The sequence below is a fragment of the Eumetopias jubatus genome, unplaced genomic scaffold, assembly GCF_037043125.1.
Source record: "Eumetopias jubatus isolate StellerSeaLion01/CBP00866 unplaced genomic scaffold, mEumJub1_p1.0 scaffold_14, whole genome shotgun sequence".
Classification (NCBI taxonomy): domain Eukaryota; kingdom Metazoa; phylum Chordata; class Mammalia; order Carnivora; family Otariidae; genus Eumetopias; species Eumetopias jubatus.
In genome coordinates this window covers 96,742,334-96,761,953 of record NW_028274820.1, presented here as the reverse complement: position 1 = coordinate 96,761,953, position 19,620 = coordinate 96,742,334, and the positions used below count along the sequence as shown (strand labels likewise).

General features: G+C 41.4%; 2 protein-coding genes across 2 annotated transcripts in view; one reads left to right on the top strand and one right to left on the bottom strand.

Moving 5' to 3' along the window:
* Window positions 1-1,391, top strand: part of LOC148162552 (uncharacterized) — a 52,065-nt gene extending 50,674 nt beyond the window's left edge. Inside the window, exon 5 of the mRNA XM_088018395.1 lies at window positions 491-1,391. Within this exon, the coding sequence (XP_087874521.1) occupies window positions 491-554 (64 nt within the window). The 3' untranslated portion in view covers window positions 555-1,391. The remainder of the gene's footprint in view (window positions 1-490) is intronic.
* Window positions 1,392-18,354: 16,963 nt separating this feature from the next.
* Window positions 18,355-19,313, bottom strand: TAS2R39 (taste 2 receptor member 39). The gene is given in 3 exon segments (XM_028106184.1): window positions 18,355-18,765; window positions 18,767-19,271; window positions 19,273-19,313. Coding segments are annotated over 3 exon segments (957 nt in total).
* Window positions 19,314-19,620: the final 307 nt, after the last annotated feature.

Here is a 19,620-nt window from a genome sequence, read left to right as displayed (position 1 = left end):
TTCACAGATAGCAAGTTGTAAAAGAGAGTGTCTACTGAATGTGATGGAAATCATGGGTCCTGAAAAGATATAAGTATGTGCGAATGTAAGTGTAATCAGAAACACTGTTTTTAATGTACTAGAAATATGGTTAGGAAATTAAAAAGAAAAGTTGTGTGAAAAAAGTCTTAAACATTGTGACATTTGCTTTTGCAGCTGATGAGGGTACATATTTAGTAATACTTAGATGTAATAATTAGCTCTATTCACTGGGTTTGAGAATTTTTATACGACTGAAAATATTTTAGACAGTGTGCCCATGACAGGCATAACACTGGGAAGTAATTAAGAAATTCATTTTTGTAACAGAGGAAACTTTCAAACAATTTAATATAGATGATGTTCCTGGGATAGATGGTGCTAATATTGGACTTGCAGTAAAACTTAAGTTCCGTGTGGCAAGTCATGCAAGGACACAACTTTACCTCTACTCATTTGTGTTATTCGGCAGGAATTGCTTTCTGCTAGAAGTTATCAATGGAACCCATCACGGACACAGACCTCACTACCTGTAAGCTGGATCTCACCTGGGGCTTGGGCCATGGAGTGTCACAGGCACTGTTGAGTGATTTGGACACCTAACACAGCGGTCTTCTCACTGCACATAGGTTGGGAGGCTCAACCAACGCCAAAGCTAAGGAGAGGTGTTGAACTGTTGAAATGAGCTCATGCCTCATCACTGAGGGAAAAAAAAAATCTCTGCTTATGGTAAGCAGCAAAGATTGTTATCCCATAATTGGCAAGCACTCTGAATGCCCTGCAAAGGCACCCACTGTAGTTATAAAACATTATGGAGAAAGTTATCTGGCATAGTGTTATTTGGTCCTCTTTTCTGTGCTAGAATTAGTTCTAGAACTGTGGTCTGAACCCCGTGATAGAAATTCTGTTAGACTGAAAGCTGACGGCATGCCAAGTAGCTTATTGATTCCAGCTCTGTGAAGACGACCTCCCCCTGCCCAGTGCTCTTTTATCTCTTCATACCTACAGTGTGGAAGGTGATCCGCAGTGAGATACAGGACTGGACATTTAGCACAGGGACACCAGAACACCAAACTCCTGCAACAATCTGCACAATTGGGCAAAGATTGTTAAAAATCTTTGGAAATGCCTATGTTTGTGGAATAGCTCTTTTCAGTTATTAAAGTAAGACTAAGTATCACTCCTAGTCAAGACTACCGGTCAAGGATGAATTCTGCGTTCACACTGAACTTGGTACAAGATTTAACAATGACAGGCTAAAGAAAAAGTTGCAGATTTCTTGTTCCAAAACAAAAGTTAACAAGTTGTGAAAGGAAATGTTAAAAGTAAAATATTTCTATTTTATCTGTTTTTTTTCCCAATTTTGAATTTAAGTTACACTAGTCAATATCATATGTGCATGCATTATGTGGTATGGTCATCATCATAGTTCCGAAAAATAAAGTTTGATTATGCTCCTGGCACTTGGTTTGTTTTTCTTACCTCTTCTATGTTCACCCCATAGATTTTCACGTCCCTGGCTTCTTTAGACCCTGGAGTTTTCAGGGACCTCTTCAATGCGTGTCTTGTGTGGGCAGTTATGTGGTGGCTCTAAAGCTTAGCTGAGTTTTCACCATAAGGTGGAACCTGGCAATCCTTCTTGGAAAATAGGGCAATTACTTATTTTTTCCACTAGTGGGCAGGCATGGTCTTTCTTTTTTATTTAAAAAAAACTCTAGAAAACCTTTGAAACCCTTTTCTATTTTGGGCAGTTGGCTGAGTTTTACCCACCCACTTTTAGAGAGACCTCTGAATCTTTATACTCAGGGTCAAAGTTATGGTCATGGCCAGACAGTTTTCTTGAGGAAACTCATATTGTCTATTAATAAAGCATCTTTTTTGTTAATATTTATTTTTGAAAGATAAGTTGTAAATAAAAACTACATTCCTTAAATAGACTAACTTTAGTTGACCACAGAGCACAGAGCCTGTTTTTAAAGACTCTGGAACATGAGAATACTAGAATACCAATACTACAGGTGACTCAGGAGCTGGTGTTGGGGATGAGAGAATGCAGGCCTTAGGCAGGGAAGAGAATTGCCTAAGGCCACTCACCTGTTGAGCTCATTACCAGAATACCAGGTAATGTGGAATATCAGGTAATGCATCTTGGGTGGTCCCTTTACTCTTGCCTTTGGATTTCTATTAACTTCTCTGCAGGCCCTCTCTTTACTAATGGGTAATTACCTGCCTAATTAGGCTCTTCTTATCCAATCCAGGAAATGGTGATGAAAGCTCACTTAGGCCCAGTGCTCACCTTTTTTTCCCAACTTAAATGAGTTCCTGCCCTTAGGAGGTAGAGATACATACAGTGACCATTGTTTCTAAACAAAACTGTAATCCTATTCATTGGACAAATACGTAAGTACCTACTATGTCCGGGACACTGGAGATAAATAGTAAACAGACAAATTTCTGTCTTCATGAATCTTACAGTTTAGTTTTGCTTGGGGGGCAAGGAGAAGGAGAAGAGGGGAAGGGGATTGAGAGAGTTTGGGAAGGCCAGAAAATAAACAAGTAAACATGATATTTCAGATGATAACTACCATAAAAAAGTAAAGAATTGATTTTCAAGGGTGCCAAGACTATTTAATGGGGGAAGAATAGTCCTTTCAAAACCGAACACCTACAACTGAATATCTACAGGCCAAAGAATGAAGTTAAGACTTCTACCTCACTCCATATACAAAGATGAACTCAAAATGGATCAAAGACTGAAATTTAAGACTTGAAGCTATTAAACTCATAGAAGTAAACAGAAGTATAAATCTTTGTGCCCTTGGATCTGCAGTGGCTCCCAGATATGACACTTAAAGCACAAACAATGAAAACTGGAGAAATTAGACTTTGTCAAAATTAAAAAAACTCTTGTGCTTCAACAGGTACTATCAAGAAAGTGAATAGACAAGTCACATAACGGGAGAAAATATTTGCAAATCCTATATCTGATAAGAGTTAAGTATCCAGAAAGAAATGTTACAACTCAACAATAAAAACACAACCCAATTTAAAAAGTGGGCAAAGGATTTGAATAGACGGTTTTTTCTAAAGAAGATACACAAGTGGCCAATAAGCTCATGAAAAAAGCACTCAGCACCATTAGTCATTAGGGAAATGCGAATCAAAATACAATGAGATACCACGTCATACTCACTAGGATGACAAAACTAAAGAATTAAAATTATTGACAAGGTTTGGATAAATTGGAACCCTTATACGTTGTTGGTGTGAAGGTAAAATTTTGTAGCCACTGTAAAAAACAGTTCAGCTGTTCCTCAAAAAGTTAAACAGAGGTACTATATGATTCGGCAATTCTACTGCTAGGTAGGACAAGACAATTGAAAGCATATGTCCATGCAATAACTTAAACATGAATGTTCACAGCAGCATTATTCATGAGAGCCAAAAAGGGGAAACACCCAAATATCTGACAAATGGATTAAAAATGTGGTTTATCCTTTTAATGGAATACTATTTAGCCATGAAAAGGAATGAAGCACTGATATATACTACAGCTGGGATAAACCTTGAAAATATTTATGCTAAGTGAAAGAAACCAGACATAAAAGGCCACATATGGCATGATTCCACTTATACAAAATTTCCAGGATAGGCCAAATCATAGAAACAGAAAACAGACTTGTGGTTGACAGGAATTAGGGAGGGAGAAATTGGGAATAAGTGAAAGAAACAGGATTTCCTTTTAGGGTGGTGAAAGTGTTCCAGAATTAGACAGTGGTGATTGTTGCATAACTCTTGTAAATATACTAAAACCCACTGAATTTTATACTTAAAAGGATGAATTCTATGGCATGGAATTACCTCACAATAAAAAGAAAGTAGGGTGATCAGACGGAGAAAATGGGCAAAGGGAGGTGGTGCGTTATTTAAACACTTTGTCAAGAGAAGCTTTCAACAGGAAATCAACATTTGAGCAGAATATTTGAATGAATGAATGGATGAAGCTCACAGACCCCACTGAACTCCCTGTTCACTCTTCTTTTGTTTGTATATACCCTTGCTCTTATACAGATGATATTAGAGTGTCTCTACTCCAGTGCCTCAAATTTGTGTGAAAGATACATTCAGAAAATGAAAGGCATTATTTCATTATTTAATGAAAATGCTTGCCTGCAATGCTTCCCTGAAGAATTGCCAGGGAAATCTCGAAGCCCTAACATGCCTAAACATCTTTCAGATGGTGCGTAATGGGATATTAAATGAGGGCCTTAAAGTGTTGGCTAAACCCTCCAAGTGGAATACAGTTGGTGATAAGTGAGCATATAATCTAGAGACAGAATCTTTAATCATCTTCTGTCTCTGGCTTACATAAAAGAGAATCCTTCAAAAGGAATTTGTGTAAGAGGAGATATGCTTCTTTCCTCTCTGTCTCTCTAGAATGCTGTCCTCCCCTTCCCCAACAAAGATAAGGGGAGTTGGGAGGTCCCAGGGCATTATTGGTAGAATCAAGACACTTGGCAGAAAGGGAGACCAACATCTTACTCATCCACCTGCCCTTGTTGCTCATCAGAGCAGACAGCAAGAGCATTCTTCAAAGAGCCTTCCCTGGACTTCCTGGAGCTGGACTTTTCAACCTCAGTGCTCTTGACCTGTTGCGGGGATAAATCTTTTCTGTGAAAGGCTATTCTGTACATTGTAGGATGTTCAGCATCATTCCTGGCCTCCACCCACTAGATGCTAGTAGCATCTCCCCACCTCCCACAATTGTGGCAACCAAAAATATCTCCAGATAGGGCTAGACGCTCCCGGGGTGGCGGGGGGGGGGGCAAATTACCCCCTACTCTAGTGGGGTAGAGAACCACTGCCCCAGTTTTAGAAGGCAATAGCAATCTAGAGATTGATGTTTGACTCCTGCCTGGTGAAACCAGAAGGGAAAAGGCTGCCTACTGTTGCTGCTAATGGCAGAGCAGAGAGAACTGGTGGGCAGTGTAGGTGATGCCTGACTGCCAGGGTTTGATGGAGCAAAGAAGGGTAATGCTTTCCCCTAGAAGTGAATCAGGCTCGAGCTATATTGAAAGGACCCTCTTGGAAGTGGGAGAGATGCTGTCTGTTGGACAGGAGAGAGATGACAAGAGGCCAAAGAGTTCATTGCTTGCTTTAGATCAGGGTTTTCATCCTTGACACTACTGACATTTTGGACCTGATATTTCTTTGTTGTAAGAGCCTGTCCTGCGCATTGTAGGACACTTGACATCTCTGGCCTCTACTCCCCAGATGCTATTGGCATGCCCCCCAGGTGTGATGTCTAAAATATCTCCAGACATTATCAAATGTCCCGTGGGGAGGGGCCTGTCAAAAACTGACCCTGGTTGAGAAGTAACCCCACAAAGAAATCCCACAAAGAGTCCCACACATCAGCCTATTAGTGTCCTATTGCTGCTGTAATAGATTACCAAATACTTAATAGTTTAAAACAACACATTTCTGATCTCACAGTTCCGGGGGTCAGAAGTGCAACCTGGGTCTTACTGGGCTAATATCAGGGTGTCGGCAGGCCTGCATTCCTTCTGGGAGCTCTGGTGGAGAATTCCTTTCCTTGCCAGCTTTTCAATGCCACCCTCGTTCCTGGCTCCCCGCTCCCAGCCAGCAATGGCATCACATCTTCTCTGACTCTGACCCTCCTGCCTTCCTCTGATAAAGACCCTTTGATTACACTGGGCTCGCCTGGATAGTCCAGCTTCATCTTCCCATCTGGAAGTTCTAAACTTCCTCACATCTGCCAAGTCCCTTTTTACCATGGAAGGTAACATAGTCACAGGTTTCACAGATTAGGACGTGGACATCTTTGGGGAGGGCATTCTGCGTACCACAGTCAGTATTACGCCAACCAGAGGACACTGGCCAGGTGTACCAGCACAAGTTAAGTAAGACCCTGTGCTTTCTACTTCCTTCTCCTCCTGCCTCCTCCCAGAAGCTGGAAGCTGCCGAGTAAGTGGGAAAAGAGGGTGAGAAAAAGAGATCTCACCCTATCCCTCCCCATCGCTGGAACCGAGTGCGGAGGTGTGCTCAGGTCTAGCTGGAGAGAGACCTCGAAATCATTTGGGAGATAATGGTTTTGATTACTGTGGGAGGGAACTTTTATTTTAATGGAAAATTATGCTATTTTAATTCCCCACTTGTCTGGAAAGCCACAAGCTCTACCTGGAAGGTTACTCATGGCTAGAAAAGAGGCCGTTAATCAGTAAAACTGAAGGCAGTGATGCGGAGAGAAAAAGTCACTGCTCACAGTCCCTCATAGAATCCAGCTCACTGAATAAACCTGCTGCAAGCGGGTTTTGGGGGAGAGAGGATTTCAAAATTCTATCGCATCACCCCATGATTGGGAAGAAGCTCTTCTCAGAGAGGGGAAGGGGGCAGAGTTTGAATGTGTCTGCACCCAGAGGCCAAGAGGTGGAGGGCCTCAGGAAAGCCATGATTCTCCTGGGAACGTTGGATGATCTTGCTCTTGCCTAGAAATTTGAGGAGAGAGGTAGAGGAAGGAGAGAAAAGAATGCGAAAAAGGTAGACAGACCTGGGCTGATAACTACCAACGTTCATGTGGGTAAGAGCAAGCAGACAGTGTTTCAAATCTGTGCTGGCAGGAGAAGCTGGGGCATATGGCCCTCGCATGGAGAGGGATGCAGCTTGTAGCTCCATGCTCTGAGTCAGACTTAAAAGTGCTTCCCAGCATGTCAGTGTAAGGCCTGCCTGAACCCTAAAACTATAACTGGAAAACTTTCATGGGTTTCTTGAGGACACCAATTAGATATCCAAACCCAGGTTTCTCCCCTCATGGCTGGATGAGCCTGCTTCCTTCTCTCCTGGGACACGAAACAAAGCAGAGTAGGCCACACACAAAGATTCAAAACTCTGAGTGGCAATCAGTCTAAAACCAAAATTACCTCCAGTTTTGTATTATATATGGTTTATTTATGTATAATTATAATGACCATTTAAAGAATACAAAAATAACAAACATACTCTGTCAAGGGGGTGAAGAAAAATTTTGGAGGGGAGATTATGGAGCACCAAAAATGGATGTGTGTGTGTGTGTGTGTGTGTTTTAAGATTTGTTTATTTATTTTAGAAAGAGCGTGCATGAGGGTCCACACGTGAGTTGGGAGAGGGACAGAGGGAGAGAGAACGAATCTCAAGCAGGCTCCACACTCGGCACGGAGCCTGATGCAGGGCTCGATTTCCAGACCCTGAGATCATGACCTGAGCTGAAACCAAGAGTGGGACGCTTAACTGACTGAGCCACCCAGGTGCCCCTGGATGTGTGTTTTGTGCAGGAAAAGAGTCACTGATGTGTCTGAGTGGAGTGGACTAGTCAAGATAAAGTGGAGCAGGTAGTGAAGGTAATGCAATAATGCAAATGGGTACTTTGTGTCTTCCATGGCAGTATAGGACCTTGGGGAGCTATAACGCAGGAGAAGAGGGCCCACCCCTGAAAAGAGCTGCAGGTCCAGAGGGAGGAACCACACTCAAGACTGACATGGGGAGAGATGGGAAGGGGGCAGGGCCTTAAGCAGAATTCATCTTTCTCTAGATTCTAAATAGGAATGAACTTTTAAAACTCTACTCCAGGTGCGCTGCCCATCTTGGAAGTAGGATGCTGTTTATGTGCTTCCCTCATGCTGTCTTCATGCCCGGAGTCTTACCCAGGATTGTCTGGCAACAAAAAAGACCCCGGATTTTTCTTCTTTTTCCTTAGGTAGGTGGGCAGAAGTATCCAACTGAAACTGGATTCTGTCTCTTTCCATGTATTTGTAGCAATCTACCTGGGGACAGGTGCTCTTTACTTTTAAGTTGAATGTAGTAAAGTCTCATTTTCTAAATTAAAGAAATTGTCCCTGGCCACATGTGAGGCTCTCCATAAGTAATTTGTTGAAGGAAGGAGAGAAGGAAGGAAGGTGGAAAGGTAGGAGGAAGGAAAATTGGAAGGACGGGAGGGAGGAAGAAGGGAAAAAGGGAAGGAGAGAAAGAGGGAAGGAGGGAAGGAGGGAAGGAAAGAAACAGGAAAGGAAAGAGGGAGAGAAGGCGGGAGGGATGGGAAATGGAGGGAAGGGCAGACCGAAAGACAGAGGACAGAGGAAGTAAAGACTTGCCTTTCTGTGTCTGTGCTTCCGTGCTCTGTCACATGGATTTACTTCCAAAAGTGGCACAGGAGATCATGGAGAAGGTTAGCTCTGTGCAGGGAACTCTAAACTTCTGAGTTGTGACAGAAAAAGCAAGGAGGCTACTTTGGTGCCAGATCTTTAAGGTGTGTGGTGGGAGGAATAGAGCTGTCCTTATTCTGTGAGTGAGGCTGAGAAATGCTGCTGTGACCTGTGAGCTCGTGGACCCAGCTCATGCAGATCTTCTCCAAGAGCTGCCAAAACACCTGTCTCTGGGAGCGTAAATACAGTAAAACCCAAGGAGCCTGTGCTTTTTTCATTTACTTCCCTGCCTTAAGGTCACTTTCTTTATCCTACCCCTGGAGGTTTGTTCTCCCCTGTCTGTATGCTAGGCGTTATTAGTCTTGTGCTCTGCACTCGGTTTTTTTGAAGGGGAGGTTGTCTATATCCTGTGATTTCCCCAGAAGAGATTGCTTTGCTCTCATTTCACAAATACCTTTGGTTCTGTACTATGATTTTCAAATATGTCTGTTCTAAGGTGGCTGAAGCTTGGATGGGTATAAATAAGAGATGTTGCAAATATTAAATGTAAAGAATCTAGGTGTAAAGTGGGCATTGATCAATATTTGTGGATCTTGAAAATGCTTAAATGCTTCTTCTTTGCTATTTGCCTTTCTTTGTCCTTAATGCTGTCTTCATTTGTTCTCCAATCAAGACCCCAAGTCTTTGATCCCCATGATCAAGAGGAACATTTTCTATCTTGACAAGTATAAGCCACTACATTTCTGAGGAAGGGTGGCATAAAGAATGCAGAGCCACCTCCTCTCTGTGACTGGTAGTCAGGTAGGGAGTCTAAGTTGGAGCACTGGGACGCTGATATGAAGAGAAGGGAGGGAATAAAGTTAGATATGTACCTTTCTTCCCCCTTTCCTTCTTTGCATTTTTTGTGGCTTTTTTTTTTTTGTTATTTCACTTTATTTAGCAAACAGTCACACTCTGAGCCCCATCCTTCTTCACATTTTTTGAGAAAGAGAAAGTGTTTTTTGTTCAGCAGAAAATGAGAGCTCAAGGAGATCCTGGAACCAAGACCAGAATGTTCCACAAATCTGGCATGACAGTCCCTGTATTTCCCGCCCCCTCACAGTCAGCTGGGACTGTATGGTTAGCTCTGGCTGGTGAGTTGTGAGTGGAAGGGGACGTGTGACATCCTCCCTCCGGCACCGAGGAGCAAGTGGGACAGCTCCGTAAGTGACATCTGCTGAGGTGGCCTCTGGAGTCTTGTTTGCAACAGTGGCTTACTAGCTCTATGCAGCCTGGATCCCTGAGACGCTGCATGGAGTACAGCTACCCATGGAGTGCTTGGGCCTGCAGAGGGCTTTGAATGTGTGAGGAATAAATATGTGTTTTCTTAAGCCATTGAAATTTCTTTTAATTTTTAAGGAAAATGAATTTAAGTGGATAGCTTAAATAGTATAACTTTTAGTTTAAAAACATTTACACAGCACTTTATAGAGCATATTTTCACAGATATCATTTCCTTTAAAGCTCACCGTGCTGCTAAGGTCATTTTTCTTTCTTTTGACTTTTATTTGGACTTAATTTCAGGCTTCTAGAAAAGTTGCAAGAAGAGCACAAAGGATTCCTGCATACCCTTCACCCAGATTGCCCAAGTATTGCCATCTTACTGCATTGCTTCTTTTCTCTCTCTCTAAATATATATACACACATATTACTTTTTTTCTGAACTGTTTGAGAGGAAGCTGCAGATATGATGCCCCTTCATCCCTAAATACTTCAGTGTGTTCCCTAAAACCAAAGACCTTCGGGTCATGTGTTCAGCAGCATAGCATAGCTTATTTAAGACCAGTGCAGACAGCCTTTGTGGCATTGCTAAGTGGGGGAGGTTTAATAGAGACCAGAGAAGTAGCAGAACAGAGGTCACACAGTCCTTTCGAGGAAACCAGCTCAGAATTTGAGAGATTAGAATCTTAAGGGAAACAGGTTTTTGATCCTTTAACTGATATTTTATGATATGACATGAAATGATATTTAGGGAGCCAGATAAAGGTGATGGGAAGGGAATTACCACATTCAGGCGTGTGGAGAGAAGTGATTTCAGGAAAATCTGTTTCCTAAGCAAGATAAAACTGGACTCTTGTTTCTACTTTGTGCCCACGGTAGGTATTACTATCACATGATATCACCATGTTTCCAGTAAAATCACTTCTGTTTTGCTCCAGGCCTGAACACGTATCCAGGCCACGGGCAAGGATGACCCTAGAAAGACTTTTGTAGATAACAAAAGTGTAGGAACGTATCTTTGGGTGGGACTAGAGGTCTAGCGGTTGGAAACCACACTCACTAAGCTGAAGGAATGCTGCCCGTAACATTCAGGGTCACCTAGGGTTAGATACCTGGGAATACACTGCCCAGCTTTCTATTTTGGCAGCGACATGGACTGATCAGTCCCAGTTTCCAGAGCTGTGTCCTTTTCACTCTTCCTTCCAAATCCACCTCCACCAGGGCTTTCAATCTGTGCCTGGTTCTGGTTTGAATGAGCCACTGATTTATTTGTAGCCATCCAGGATCTGGAGTGCAGATGCAAATGGCAGTTCTCTCTGGTAAGTGTTGGTAGCAATTGGATCCTTTTCTGATTTGCATTCCCAAGGCCTGCAGGTTCTCAGGAAATCACATCTTACAGACAGTCTGGTGGGGGTTATTTTTAATCTCAGCTATAAATGCCAGTCCATAAGAGTTCTTAAAACCAAAAGAGCTTTCATTTGCAAGGCAGAGGATAGTTAGAGACAGAGTCATTAATTTAGCAAAAATCTGGACCAAAGGGGGATAAGGAGAGGGGACCCTGGGGGTAGAGCTTGGGGTTCAGGAGTGAGTTAGGAACAGGCACAGATTTGGAAGACACTGCCTTTTTGGGGACGTGAGCAATGAGAATGGAGGTGCTTGTTCAGGGAGAGCATGCAGGGAGAGAGAGAAAAGTACATTTCGGCCCTGCCTGGGCATTTTAAGCATTCTGCTCTTCTCTCTCAAAGTCAATCTCATTAGAATTCGTCCCTGTTTCTGACATCAGTGGTGGCGTCTGAGAGCCCATTTTCTCTAGTCTCACCACCGCTCAGTCTCTTGTCTCTTGCTGGTGCTGGGCCTTGCCTGGAGATGATTTTACTCCACATTCCAGTCCAGGGTTAGAATTGGCTTATGTGCAGTTATATGCGCTGTGTGGCTATTTCAAAATCCCAGGTGAGCTCCCACATAAAGTAGGAATGAATTTTAAATTTTGCAAACCGAGAGTATGAATAGCAACTTATATTTTAAAAGTAATTAGCTTAAGGCGTCTGGTGGCTCAGTTGGTTAAGCGACTGCCTTTGGCTCAGGTCATGATTCCAGGATCCTGGGATCAAGCCCCATGTTGGGTTCCCTGCTCAGCAAGGAGCCTGCTTCTCCCTCTCCCTCTGCCTGCTCCTCCCCCTGCTTGCGCTCTCTCTCTCTCTCTCTGTCAAAAAATAAATAAATAAATAAAATCTTTAAAAATAAATAAATAAAAGTAATTAATATCTGCATAGCCCTCCTTCCCTTCCCCCAATCCACCTGGCGGGTGAAAACATGCTGGGTAAACTAACTCATTTCATGTTATACTCTGCTCACTCAAGATTTTCTCTCCTGCTTTGAGCCTGGCTGCTCCTTAAAGGTGGAAGGAAGGTGGTTTGGGCTGGTCTCCAAGTCAAGTGACCAGTCACCAGCTCTCTTTCCCATCTACAGAGTCACTGCCTGCAGCCCCCTTTCCTCTCACTGTGACACCTATGTTCAGCATGGTGCCTTTTCTTCTTCCTTAGTCAGGCCTTTCTCTTGCTCACTCTCCTGGTGCTAGCAGCTCCATCTTTGTGTTCAGTTATATTTGTTGTACAGAATCCCATTACCTGATGGTCGGAGTAGTGTCTCCATGGTGATACAGGCAAAAGTCTTCCCAGGGAATCGGACACCATGTCTTTTTATCTACTTGGCAGGCGAGTTAGAGTTGGCCGGGATAGACTAAATCCCGCTTTTATCATTTCGGTGTTTGTTCTTATGCTCTTAAGAAAAAATTCCCAAGATGATGGTGAGGACATGCACACAGCTGTGTAGAGTGCATGCGGAGAGGTCCATATAGATGTTTTCCTTTATTTTAAGTATCTGACCACTTACTTTATTGATGAAAATCTCTCATTTCTAGCCCAATAATCAGCTTTCACCAATTTAAGTTTTCTGGAAATTTTCCATGAAATCAATAAGAAAAGGGAATTGGGTGCTGCCACTGTTTAATCAATTGGAGGGATTGATAAACTTTCCTAAACGGTCAGTCACGATAAAATTAGCAGGTCTGTTAACAGGTGAGAAAAACATTAGCATAAAACAAAAATAAAATAAGCCTGTTACCAATAGAGTTAATGTTCCAGTTCAGAAATTTCCGGTAGAAAACTATTTGGGGGATTTTTATGACCCCAAATTAAGATTTGGGCAATTCAAGATTGTCCATGATAAAACATTGTGGGCACCAAAGATTGAACTTCTAAAATAGGCTCAGGGGCGCCTGGGTGGCTCATTCGTTAAGGGTCTGCCTTCGGCTCAGGTCATGGTCCCAGGGTCCTGGGATCGAGTCCCATGTCGGGCTCCCTGCTCCGCGGGAAGCCTGCTTCTCCCTCTCCCACTCCTCCTGCTTGTGTTCCCTCTCTCACTGTGTCTCTCTCTGTCAAATAAATAGAATCTTTAAAAAAATAAGTAAATAAAATAGGCTTAGAGGTACGTGTGTAATAAAAAAATATTATGTATAAGGTTTCTGATTTTAAGTATTAGACCAAACAAATGCATTTAACTTCCCATTCTTCTGAGACTCCATTGAGAAAAAAAAATAATAATCCCGTAATAATTAAGAGAGAGGAGTGGGGATGGGCAAGGGCAGACTAAAGATTTCATCCCATCTCTTGGATGTGGATCATCAACGAAAGCATATTATAGCTCAAGTGACTTAGAGGATGCCCAGAATATGCACATGGTGGACCTCTGGGAATGTGGTGGCTGATCAGCTTGCTGAAAGCCTTGAGGTCCCTTGATGCATGTTTCCTAGCTTTGGCTAGTAGGAGTGAGGCAGGGCAAAACCAGAGTCATTGCTACAATTCTCTGTCATATAGCTGCTTCAGTGATTCCTTGCAACCCTTTCCCACCACTGCACACAGAACCATTGGCAGTCCATATTGACAATTCTTTTTTAGAGAAATTGAACACTTTTCCAAGGAAGAACTAGGGCCTCCAGTGCAGTTGTTTGCACAGAGAATAAATTCTTTCTTGTTATGACATTTTAGATTTCTAGGCTAAAGTCTGATTTTTTACTCACATACCTAAAAAAAAAAAAAAAAAAAGCCACCAGAAGCTAATCCTGATGAACTGAATGGCCCCAGTTACAAAACAGAGGTCCCAATCAGCCTTTCCATTCAAAAGACGGTCCTACTGGGAAATAATTCTTACTTAGGCAAAGCAGCCTTTCATTTTCCTTCATGAATTAGTAATCAAGGATTATCAGAAATAGGAGCAAAATTCACAGCCTAAAAGAGAAAGACCAAGAAAAACATTTAAAATAAATGACCCCTGAAGAAATAAAGATCAAAGAAGAACACTTAAAAAATTTGAACTTATATCCTCAGAGAAGGTAGAGAAGATACTGCCTCCATAAAATAAGAAAAAGATGCTATTAAAAAGAAATAAGAAACAAGAAGAAAATTTATTTTATTTTATTTAAAGACTATTTATTTTAGAGACAGAGCCCGCATGTGAGTGAGGGGGAGAGGCAGAGAGAGAGGGAGACAAGCAGACTACCTAATGAGTGGGGAGCCTGATGTGGGGCTCAATCCCAGGGCCCTGAGATCATGACCTGAGCCGAAACCAAGAGTCCGATGCTTAACCAACTGGGTCACCCAGGTGCCTGAAGCAGAAACTTAGAAATTAAAAATATGACTTAAAATTACATTCAGGTAATATATGATTTCAGTAAAATTAAGATGAATTCAAGATAATGTCTCTGAATGCTGAGCATACATCGATGATGATAAAGATAAAAGAAAAAAGACACAGATGTTTAATCCAGGAGGCGTAAAATCTGACCAAAAGGATTTTCAGGGATCAAATTTAGAGAAAATGAAGAGGAAGAAATTACTTTTTAAAAATAGGAGAAATAAGAGAAAATTTTGCAAGTGCTACTAAGGCATGGTCTTTTGATTGATAAACCCTGAATTGGTCTTATACAATTTTCACCAAATGGAGCATTTGATACTAGTTGCCTAAACCATAATCATTCTTCTCTCTTCTTCATTATAAGTACCCTGATTTTGTTTAGAGTGGATTAGAGTGGAAGTGTGCACTTTAAATTAAAAAGAACTCTTTTACAAATTTCCTGTGGGGTGTCTATATGACCCAGTTCTGCCTAGAATGTAGAAGTGATGCCTCAGTGTGTAGCAGCCATCCTGTGACCATGAATAAGAACCTCAGCAACATGATGTGGCGGGACAGGAAGCTAGAAAGATCGTGGGTCATTAGTGACTTCCTGGAGCATTTTTTTCAGCCTCTAGAATTCATGTTACATTAAAAAATAGCATTATATGGTCACTTTAGTCAGATTTCTGTTATACACAATTGTAGGGCAACCCTGGTGAATCACTAAGGATAAAAAGAAGATTCTAAAAACTTCTAAAAAAAGAAAATACAAAAGCCTACAAAGGAAAAAGGCACAGGTTGCTTTTACACTTCTAATTAGTAATAACAAATGTGAAAAGATAATGAAATTTCTTCCCATTACTTAAGGTAAATTATTTTAGACCTAGAATTATATATTCAATCAACTACCAATCAAGAGTGAGGGCAAAAGAAAAACATTTCCCATTTCCAAAGGACCTTTCTGAGGAAATTACTTAGTGGATTACATCTAGCTGAGAGTACCATGATTAAAGTACTGAATTCCTTTCAGTGGGTGGTAAGGAATATACTTATTTCTCGGAGGTGAAGGTGGTCTAAACAACATAAAGGAAGGCAATTGAGCAGGCTTATAATAAACCTAAACTAAACTCTTGCATGTTGTTGAGTGAACAGTGGAGTGTAAGAAAATAAAATGCATCTGGTTTTTATGCTGGAAACAGTCTCCTTTTACTTGGGTCTATGGATTGTGTCATTGAACATAATGGAGAGCACTTTTTGGTCCTGAGTCGGATAATAGTTTTAGTAACAACATTAGAAATGCTATTTATTGGGCGCCTGGGTGGCTCAGATGGTTAAGCGTCTGCCTTCGGCTCAGGTCATGATCCCGGGGTCCTGGGATCGAGTCCCGCATCGGGCTCCCTGCTCTGTGGTGAGCCTGCTTCTCCCTCTGCTTCTCTCTCTCTCTCTCTCTCTCTGACTCTCATGAATAAATAAAAATAAAAAAAACATTTAAAAAAAAGACAACTCAGCTTTAAAAAAAAAAAAAGAAATGCTATTTATTGGGGCGCCTGGGTGGCTCAGTCGGTTAGGCGTCTGCCTTTGGCTCGGGGCATGATCCCAGGGTGCTGGGATTGAGTCCTGTATCAGGCTCCCTGCTCAGCAGGGGATCTGCTTCTTCCTCTGCCCCTCACCCTGCTCTCGTGCTCTCTCTCACTCTCTCTTTCAAATAAATGAATAGAATCTTTTTTTTTAAAGAAGTGCTATTTGATTTTCTACATTTAAAATAAATTCAGGTAATGCACAGAAGACTGAACTATAGTTACAGAATAGCATATGACAGTGTAAAAGGAACATGTTGCTTTCAGAAGTTAGAAGGTGGAAAAGGGAGAAGTAGTAGAAGGAAGGATAGGAGCGCCATCATTCTTTGTATAGTGCAGAGTTGGTAGGCGTTGACTATAAATATTAGAACAAAACATTGTAAAATGACCTTTAATAATTTAAAAGCAATGAGAATAAGAGCTAAAAGTAGTAATGCAATTCTCAAAATTTGGGAGGAGGAACGAGGGCAATATTAAGTGACACTTGGTCCTCATCTTTTACAGTGATGAGTCAGATGGATAAAACAATGCATGTGTTTGTGCATATGCATATGTATACAGAGCTATGAAAGTTGCCCCCACAAAATCTAAAGACAGAAATCAATTTAACTGTTGCTTGTGGGAAGTGGAAATCAGGGTGAGGCAGAAGACTTACTTTTCACAAAAGACCTTTTCAGCATTTGTTTGTTTGTTTGTTTGTTTTTTGGCCAAAAGCTGTTTTACTTTGATAATAATAATAACTTAAAAAAATAAACTTGAAACAACTCTAATTTCTTAATTCTGTAATCTTTGGGTGGAGATTTAGAAATGAGTAATAGTATTATGTTTTTTCTAAGTACTGACAATCTCATTTAAAAAAAAAGCCAGGCATGAGAATTGAGTTAAGATGCTTTTAATAGACAGCTTTGTAGCAATCAGGCTATTTCACAAGAAAATGAACCTCACCACATTACCAGAAATAGTGACAAACAATTGTGACGTGTGACATGTACTTCCCCAATTATCTGTTCCTCGGTTTTGGGAGCTGCTCAGTGAGCAATCTCATCATTGCCATCAATATTTTCTCGCAGGTGGTGGCTTTGATGGTCTATTTCCAGCTGCCCATAACTATGTTTTGATACTCACTGACTTAAAGTCTTCAGCCCCTGAGACTGTTTACGAAACAGGTTTACCAGTTTTCTTAGCATCCGGTATATTATTCAGAATCCATTTGTTGAGGTACAAGGAAGCGTGACATCATTTTGAATATCAAATACTTTTTTTTTCAGCAACAAAAACCTTGATAAGGATAATGACAAACAGTGATGAATGTCTAACACTCACACCTGAAACAGTCATGTTCCTTCCTGAAGACTTTCATGGTTTCAACAGCAAGTCGTATTTACTTGCTGGTAACTTTTAAGGGTGGCACATGTGAGGAGTACTGGCCAACACAGTTAAGTCTTTTGCCCAGTGAGGACTCCCCCAGAGGTGTCCATGTTTACAGATTGTCCTGTAGACTGGTTATGAAATGGGGGAGTGTAGTTCACCCTTTCTTCTCTCAGCGTGGCCCTTTCCACTACAGGTGATGAGTAACGAAGCAGCCCAAAGTCCAGACCTACCCCGAATAGATAGATTGAAGGGGTAGCATCTCTCTCCTGGATTGAACATGTCAAAATTTCAAGGTCTTCTTTACATTTTGCTCTATAACCTTATTTATCTTGTCTTAGAAGCCCATGGACATGGAAGTTCAGAAAACAAGACCCTTTAAGAAGAGTCTCTGCATCTTCTTGAAGAGAAAAAGAAACAGGGTCTCTATTTCAGGAGGAATTTAACCCAGTTATTTACAGATAGGAAGAGAAAGTAGAATAAGTTTTATTTGGTGAGTTTATCATAGGTTGAAGATTGGTGATTCAACATTAGTTGTGGCTCCATTTAATAATAAATATGGCCATCTTAGATGCAAAATATTGTAATAAATAACTGGTACCTGTCTATTTTTATGTACTGAAATATATCTATAAGATAAATTCCTCCAGGTAAAATTGCCAAATAAAAGTATGTACCTTCATGAGTATTATAAACTGTACTTGAGGAAGCAGCAATTAATATTTCCATTTTTATGAGATTGCCTGGTCCCCATAATCACACATAGTGTGTTACCAAACTTTTTGATCTTTGCTAATCTGATAGGTGAAAACTTATATTTCAAAGTAGTCTTAATTTTCCTCTTGTTGTAAGTCAGTCTGAGCATCTTAAAAATTTTTGTTTTAGGTTTTAGAAAACAATCACCTTGAGAACTTAAAAGAATTGTCTAAGTTCCAAAATTGTCTAAGTTGCCAAAAATTCTGGTTTGATTTAGGGGTCAAGCTTGGACATTGGTATTTTCCAAAAATCTCTCCCAGAGATTTAACGTGTAGAATCACTGCTTTAGATGGAGCAAGGGGAGGAAGGCTCAGGTAATGGATGTCAAACATCACAATGATTGTGCCCATGAAGCAAAAGAGAAAAATGAAAATCAGCCTTCTCTATTAAAAAAACACATCATGTAAAAGGATCAGGTTTGGGAGACAAAGGAGGTGGAGAGGGGTCTAGGTAAGGGAAAGGCAGAGCTGGTTGGACTGGGTGCTGTTGTACTCTGTGGGTGTCAGTCATGGAGTCTGCTCTTTTAGGTAAAGATGAACTTGAGGCTGAAGCCGCTTCCAAGCTCTTCTCAACCCAGGGTTGTCCTGAATCAGTAGAATGGAGTGTCCAGCAGGGTAGGCAGCCATGATGAATCTGCACACAATATTCCAGGAACTGTTGACATCAAAGGTGTTGGACATATAGAGAAATAGAGCAACTGCACTGAAAATGTAGAGAACAAGAAAGCAGCTGGTAGCTTTGATGGCCCCCATGTGAGCCTCCATGCTGGGGTCCCTGGAGCCAGTGGCATTGCTCTCCATGTGGAAGGTGTGTCTCTTGAGAGAGATGATCAGCAAGGTAGCTGAAAGGATGAACATGATCAGAGGAATGAAGATCCCCAGGTTATAGAGTAGAACCAGGTTGACCATATTGGTCTCAGGTGAAGTATTTTTTCTTAGTGGAGTTGGGGGAGGGGATAGAAGAATTGTTACAATACACAGTGTAGATGTCTTTAGAGAAGAGCCCACTGTAGCCCCAGGAAATAAACACTGAAAGCCACAGAAGCCGGGGCATCCATCTGGAAATTCTCCACTTCAGCTTGAGGAAAAGGGGGTGGGAGAAATCAACAATCTTCACGAAGTAGAAGAAACTGAGCCAGGCAGCAAACCAGAGGTTACAATGATTTAAGAACATGAAACTTACTTTGAACATGTCATATATATGGTCTTCATTATGAAAACGTGGGATTGTTGAGCTGAAGGTAATCTGTAGCATCATGAAGCTTTGGAGAGCTATTCTGGATACACTCAAGAAAAACAGGATTCTGCCACTTGTGGAAACTGCCTTATTTTTAGTCCATTCAGCTGCATTTATAGCCATAATGAACCCATTTGCAATGATACCAACGATGCATTCAGTGCCTATAATAGTTAAAATCGAGAGATGGTGACAATTCATTTTCTGGGGGATTGCAGGTTTCGGTCATCTTGAGTTGTTACCCCTCTTTGGTGTCTGGAGGAAAATGTCTCTCTAGCATTTGTTAGGCAGATCCTTGATAGCTCCCACTCTTCATGTCACAGGAGGAAGTCTTTGATGCATCATTTCCAAATTCACTCCATTTGTTTATCTCAGAATTCTTAGATCTAAATCTGGAAATGCAAATGATGGAAGGATTTGCTTTCTAATTCTCTTCCATGTCCGTTGTATTTGTTGGTGTTGGTTCAATTACAGGGCCCAGGGGAGGACTTGAGTAGACGCTTGTTTATAAACCACTAACATGGCATTGAGAGCCA